We start from the raw sequence: 7,925 nt of genomic DNA, 5'->3' as shown, positions 1-7,925 counted from the left end.
CATTTTCCCTTGTTATTTTAACCTTGCATATTTGTTCCGCCGATGCTCTAGTCTCCAAATGCCTACTAACTACACTCGAATAATGTGTGATTGGCCGTGTCTGATGCTTCACAATACCAGCATTTTGTGGATTCCGCCTTAGTTATTCTAAACAGGTACTCTCCAAAAGCACCGTGCCCTGTCATCGCCTGGGTGATGTAGTAGTCCGTTTTCGTCCACGTGTTGTTTATCCAAACCCTCACGTCCGGGATAAATATCTTAATTCGACCCTGGTATGCCTCCCATCTGTTCTGCTATTTGTCCAGCATTATCTTTCTGGCCTCTGATCGATACCCTGAGCCGTGCCTGTATATTAGATTTCTTTCCTCGATTTGTAGGATAATTGGGGGGATTTTGGCTAGAGCGAGAACAGCTTCTGTGGAAACTGTACGATACGCCGACACTACGCGTAGGGCTAGCATTCTGTTAATTTTCTCGAGGACTTTTTCATAGTATTTATAGTCTGTTGCCCTGCTCCAAATGAGCGAGGCATACAGGATCATCGAATGCACAACCGAGGCAAGCATTCTCCTCTTTCCGTCACTGGGGCCTCTAATATTGGGAGTGATTCTGGTCAGCTGTTTGATGGTATCAACCGTCCTGTCCCTGATTTTAAGGACATGTGTAGTCATGCGCATCCCCGAATCAAGCCAAACGCCCATATATTTTATTGCCTTTTGAGGTCTGAAAAAAAATGCCTTTGGCAGCCTAACCTAACGTAACCCGCTTTACCCGACCCCTGAGAGCGACCCGAACAGTACAGGGTGAGTCGACGATAGAGTAAAGTCCATTATCTCATTTGTTTCGAGGTTTACAAAAAAATGTTAAATATAAAAGTTATAGGGAAGATTAGGATACACATTTTAAAATTATTATAGAGTATACAGGGTGCTTCAAAAAAGTGGGACGCCGACGGATATAACATATGTTTTTTAAAGGCAACAACCTATTTTTTATTTCATTTTTAGATTCTGCGTAAAATTTTTTATATATAATGTTATATACCTAAAATTAATAGTTTTTGTAATATTTAAATTTGTTTATACAAATGTTAAATTGCAGTGTGGTAAAAAATTGTCAGTGGTACCATTGTTTCTGAAGTTGGAATACCAAAATTTGGTATGAGAGTTCTATAGAGATTAAAAAGAAGATATATGTTAAGATATTTTAGTTAAATATTACAGGGTGTTCAAAATATATTTATAAATTTCAATTACTTAAAATTAAAAAATCTAAAAATTTTTAAATTGTACACCCTATATATTTTGATTTTTTCTGATAGATTTTGCAAAGCTCTTCAACTTTTATTAAGTATGTCATATACCTATTTTTAATAATTTGCGATTTATTCCAATTTTTTCTATTTTTACCCATATCTTTAATACAATTACGCTATAACATCATAGTTACCATGACAAAAAATAATAATTATTATCAAAATTTCATATGTCTGTTAAGCAAGTTAAGAACAAAAGGTGAATTTTAGTTTAATTTGTTGTAATAAGTATAAACGGTAGAGGTAGAGATAATAGTTTCAGATTTTCCTGAAAATGGATTAGTCAATGTGACTGATATACACGAACAAGCCAAAATAAACATATTTTTTGGTTCAGTACTATATATTATATAGTACTTTGCTAAGTACTATAAGAATAGATGTAGATTATCTAGAAAACATTTTCATATTATATTATATTATAATATTTTCAGTGTGTAATGGGACGGTTTTGTGGCAGTAGTAATATTGGCTTTACGAAATGAATTATAAACCAGAATTACTACGAGAAAAAAAACTTTACTGTATGTCGGAGAAAATTTCAATATCAGTAGTCGTCAACAATTAGGTAATCTAGTTAGCATTACTATAATTTGTGGCTATTCGGCCCGACGGAAAATCCAAATGTCATCTTTCATAATATAGAAATACACCAAGAAATTCACGACTACGATTGACTACGACTACTGTTTTGTTACGGTAACTATGATGTTATAGCGTAATTGTATTAAAAATTAGGGTAAAAATAGAAAAAATTGGAATAAATCGCAAATTATTAAAAATAGGTATATGACATACTTAATAAAAGTTGAAGAGCTTTGCAAAATCTATCAGAAAAAAATGAAAATTTATAGGGTGTACCATTTAAAAAATTTGAGATTTTTTAATTTTAAGTAGTTGAAATTCATAAATATATTTTGAACACCCTGTAGCATTTAACTAAAATATCTTAACATATATCTTCTTTTTAATCTCTATAGAACTCTCATACCAAATTTTGGTATTCCAACTTCAGAAACAATGGTACAACTGACCATTTTTTACCACATTGCAATTTTACATTTGTATAAACAAATTTAAATATTACAAAAACTATTGATTTTAGGTATATAACATTATATATAAGAAAGTTATAGAATTTTACGCAGAATCTAAAAATAAAATAAAAAATAGGATGTTGCATTTAAAAAACATATGTTATATTCGCCACACATTTTTGAAGGATCCTGTATATTCTATAATAATTTTAAAATGTGTATCTTAACCTTCCCTATAACTTTTCTATTTAACATTTTTTTTGTAAACCTCGAAACAAATGAGATAATGGACTTTACTCTATCGTTGACTCACCCTGTACAGCGTAATAGACTCTTAACCATATTAATATTTTCATATCTTAAATACAATTAATAAGTATTCCTAGAGACGATCAGGCTTTCATGTCTTTCAATATTTTACTAGGAAAGCAGTTGATTTAAATGTACATAATATATTAATAATTATATTTCCTATCCTACTTTGACACAAAAAAATAAGGAATTTAGGTAGTTAGGGTGTTTACTATTATACATAGGATATAAATATTTTATGTGTATTTTTAAGTGTTTATGAGTTTAAAGAACATACATTTTAAGTATTAGATGGAAACTGCCCTAGGTTTGAAAAATTAAGTTTTTTTAAATCTACCAATAATAATAATCTTCTTAGTAACTTTAACAAACTATAAGTATTTTAATCTTATTGTTAGTCACATTCTGTTGTTTTTTACCATACCCATTAATAGTGTACTTATAAATAAAAGAAAACTTTAGAGCAAATTCTATCACACAGTGGCGTGCTTTGATAATATGAAAATTCTAAATGAAGAAGAGGAACAGTTAAAGAAAGTAAAAAAGGGCTAAAATATTTCAACACTGTTATTAACGTTGTTATGTTCCTTGAAAATACCGCCGTATAATAATAATAAATAAAAAGATCTCTACCTATGCTTGCTTGCTATTTATACCTTGAGGTATAACTCCGTCGTCCCAAAAACTGGCAGTACTCCGCTAACATGCTTGCACTTTCCTAAAAATCTCTCCTCCAGCTTAGCGATATCTTGCTGGACTTGTTCCTCGCGTTCATCCGAGACTGCTCCTATATTTCCAGAGAAGAATTCTAGGTGTGAGTGAAGAGCCTTTTTGAGTCTGTGAAGGTCTTTTTAGTATCTCTTTCTAAATTAAAAATGGTTGGAAAAAAGTTCCCATCTGTCAATTATACGAGGGAAAACAAAATGTTGATATTTTGGTGAAAGTTTGAAACACCCTCCAAAAAATCCTATATTGGTATTTCGCCACTGCAAGAAAATCTACAAAATAAAATAGTTGAAACACCCTCTGTAATATGTTAACAAAGCAAGGCATTTAAAAATAATTTTATTATTTAAATACATTTTTTCTCGATAGTCTGTTTTATGTTTCATCTTAAGAGCTTTACTTTTTTGCAGATTTTCGCTTTCACCTTTGCATACTCAATTTTTTTCATAATTTTTACACTAAAACCATGTTTTTGCTTATGATCCCAGTCAACAGACCTCTAAAATAGTTTTTATGTTTTATATAATGTCACTCTCATTGAAAAATCATATGATTATTGTCTGTTGGGCAGTCCTAGCAGAAATGGTTTTCATCAAAGTCCAGAAGTTGTATCCGCTATAGTTGCTTTAATTGAAGATGGTAGAGATCATTGGTACAAAATTAAGTAGTATCAAAATCAATGGTACCCTGATTAACAATATTTGCTTCGCAGATGATACGGTCATACTAGCTGGCAACATTCTACACCTTCATAACATAATGGACTGCATTTTTGAACATAGCATGCAGTACGGATTACACATCAATGTTAACAAAACTAAACTTGTATTTTCCAAAACACAGGGAAAGACTGTCCTCAGAATTAACATCACGATGGTAGAATAAGTATCGTCCATAAAATATCTAGGAGCCCTCGTTAACGACGCTTGCGATCAGACGTACTTTGACGTAACCTCGAACTGCGCACTCGTATGCTGCGTTGCTACCTCTTTCCAGTATTTCTCTACGGCTCTGAGAGTTTGGACACTCAATCAGACATTGGAAAACCGCATTAACTCTTTTGAGATGTACTTGTATCGTTGTATGGATAGAACGATAAATAAAGAGGTGCTCAGGCGGATGGGCAAAGATAAAGAGCTCCTATCAACAGTGAAAGAAAGGAAGTTACAATACGTCGGTCACATCATGAAAGGTGAACGATACGAGGTGTTCAGACTGGCCACTGAAGAACATCGATTGAAATTTTCAGAGGTGCGGTTTCAAACACCATCATAGCCAGTTGGATCGCCAACCTCCGAAAGGAGACGGCGACCTAAGAAGAAGAAGAAGAAGAAGAGAGTATAATTATGTCGCTAACAGATTTAAGTGTGATGAAGCTCGGGGGAGTAATACTCTCTCGGGGGAGTAATATTTTCTTATATGTTTTTGTCTCTTCCTTCAGTTAATCGGTAGCTCTGTAACATTTTATTATCAGAATAAAAATTACAAAAAACTTTGAGTGTCTTCTTCAAAAGCGAATATCTCCAACAAAAATAAAGCGATTGAGATGAACCACAAAGCAAACCATCAAGAAAAGATATACCTAGATAATAAAAGTATTTTTAAAGTCCTTGCTTTGTTAACATTATTTGTTAACACGTTACATTTTTCGTATAGGTACTAGTGATGGAAAAAACCGATTAATTTCAATAATCGAGTACTCGAGTTTCAAGCGATTTCAATAATCGAGCGAAATATCGCTCGTATTTAAAAATACGGTTTTTCGCCCGTCGCTTGTTGTACTCGTAACGCCAAGCAGTAAGTTGCGTGCGCAGAGCACATATTCTTTCGGTGATGAATGGCAAGGAGTAAGCGACGAGTAATTCGCTTGATTTAGTTTATTTAAATAAAATATACGATTTATATAAAATTTTACGACCTACATCGACAATAATTGTCGATATATGTAGGTCGTAAAATTTTGTCACTCAGATATACAACGGATAACGTCGTATAAATTTGCTACCAGCAATGTATGTAGAAAATTCGCTCGGCTTTTTATCGAGTATGTCACATGAAAATCGGATTTCAATTTATTTCATTCTAGGATCGCTTGCGTTCGCTACTCGTAACTCGTTACAGATGTCGGTTATTTCAATAATCGAGTACTCTAGCGAATTTTCGCTTGAGTTATCTCATCACTAGTTAACATATTCCATAGGATGTTTCAAACTTTCACCAAAATATCAACATTTTGTATAATTGACAGATTGGAACTTTCATTTTTAATTGAGAAAGATATACTAAAAAGTCAAATCATTTAGCTACAAATTGCTTAAAAAATTATCAAAATCGGTCCACTCAATTGGTCCACAAAATATATTTTTCCATAGCAACTGTTAAAATTGCCTTATATCTATCAAAAATAGCAGATAAAATAGTATCTACTTTAACCGCAAGGGTAGATTAAATGATACTTTAACAGCGAGGACATGTTAAATTATTTCTTTTCACATGTTTTTTAATTGCTTCCATTTTTGAAAATTTTTGTATTTCTTTTCATAAGTTATTCGGGATTTAAATGGAAGTAGTTTGGAAATGGCGTTTGTGGCCTCAGCCTGAATATCTGTTGGTAATTTACTTATTTCGTTTTGAGCCATTTCTGGCTTCAATTCAATCAGCAATCGACACAAAAGAGAATTAAAAAATATTGACTCAAAACTGAAAACTAAAGAGACAGCTTTATTTATTTGTCAAATTACATAGAAACCAACGCCAACCCAGCACAATATTTTTTCTACTCGTAATAAATTCCTTGAAATAATAATTTCAGAATATTTTTTAAAACGTAACTCGCTATGGAAAAAATATTGTTTTATACACGACGATAAAATTGCATTATCGTTTCCCGAAATTAATTCACTCGCGATTTCATCGCTCGTGAATTAATCTTTTCGGTCGCCGATTAAATACCATTTTATCGTCTTGTATAAAAAATAACTATAAACTTTAAAACATGTGAGTGTAATTTTGGACCGTCAAAGTTGCTCAAATCATCCTATGTGCGGCATCGGCAACCTAACAACCACCTTAAATCATATATAAATAAAAAATAAAACTTCTTACAAGTTGAATAACATCGTTTTTTTTTCTCCATAACCAACTGTCCCTCTATATTATCTCACGACCACGACCGCGCGGCCGAACTCTATTGAATGGTAATAAAACATATATGAAGAAAATAAACAAGTTTAAACCTGTTTGTCATACGACATACGCATTCTTCAAAATGATTGGCTCGGAGGCAGAAAAAGAAGCGAGCGGCACAATCATACTTTATTAAAAACCGTCAACATTTCACGTCAGAACGCTGCGCTTTTTTCCCTTGCTGTAGTTATGTGTGTCCGGCAACTGTATAGCAAATATACCGAGGAAATACACGACGAAAATACTAAACACTTCGGCTGGTATAATCGGATAGGACATTTTAATGTTTAATGTTTCAGTTAACGGGATAACGCATTTGAATATGTGTGCATTTCTAATAGTGCATCTTTGGAAGCAGCGTGACGATGGGAAGAACTTGCTGTAGGTGCACAGGATGGACCAATTGGACACTTTTAAAGAAAAACAGCTCTTTCTATAGAGGAGATTTTAGAATAAGAATTTAGAATGAGTAGGACGGGGGTTAATCACTGCGACCTTACAGATCTATTGTGTCCCCCTTTCTTGAGTTATAACTCATCATACAGTCCCAGGACTTTGACAAAAGCCAGTATCTAGAACGGTTTTATAGAGGGTAGTTCTCCATCTCCAATATCAGTCGTACCAAAGTTCATGGCACGAATGGTTGTCGTCTCGGCGCACTCAGTGATGAGGTGTACTGGTGTTTCCCCATTCTCCCCACAGAATCTGCATTCGCCGTTTCTTCTTAGTTTCAATCTACTGAGGTGTTCATTGAGGAGACAGTGTCCTGTTAAAAACCCAGTGACAATCCGAAGATTGTTCTTACTTAAATCCAGGAAGATCTTTGATCTCAGAAACTTTGAGTGTCTTAGACCGTTGCAAGATTCCCATTCCAGGTTGTGGATGGAGTCTTCCAAGTTCTTGAGTTCCGCCTTGAGTTGGTTACCACTTGGAAAGCAGAACGGTTCTGGTCCAGTTATTGGAGTCTTCGTTCCTTTTCTATTGCTTTCTTGTTTTCATTGCCTTCTATTCCTTGGTGAGCAGGCACCCAGAGTAGGAGGACTTTGTTTTCTTTGCCCAGTTTATTCAGCTTCTCTATGCATTCTTTGACCAATTTCGAATTGATTGATACTGAGTTTATCGCTTTTAACGCTGCTTGACTATCAAATAAGATTCAGAGACAATTTCTTGTTTCCGATAGTTCCTATCTAAGATAAGTTGTACGCATCTTTCGATAGCGTAGATTTCTGCCTGTAGGATGCTAAGGTAGGTGCCTATTGGTTCGGAGTATTTAGTTCCCGTCCCAAATACTCCGATCCCAGTTCTCGTTTTGGAAGCATCAGTATACCAAGTTATGGTATGGTCTTTTA

The 7,925-nt window shown here is 33.9% G+C and overlaps 1 protein-coding gene across 1 annotated transcript; it reads right to left on the bottom strand.

Moving 5' to 3' along the window:
• Nucleotides 1–293: 293 nt before the first annotated feature.
• Nucleotides 294–701, bottom strand: LOC115890326. Its single transcript, XM_030910517.1, has one exon. The coding sequence runs from the start codon at nt 699–701 to the stop codon at nt 294–296; it is 408 nt and encodes a 135-aa protein (XP_030766377.1).
• Between the last annotated feature and the right edge of the window lie 7,224 nt (nt 702–7,925).

This window comes from Sitophilus oryzae, unplaced genomic scaffold, assembly GCF_002938485.1.
Source record: "Sitophilus oryzae breed Bouriz unplaced genomic scaffold, Soryzae_2.0 scaffold_1178_pilon_pilon, whole genome shotgun sequence".
NCBI lineage: Eukaryota > Metazoa > Arthropoda > Insecta > Coleoptera > Curculionidae > Sitophilus > Sitophilus oryzae.
Note: the sequence above shows the minus strand (reverse complement) of the source record. Positions and strands in the feature narration are given on the sequence as shown.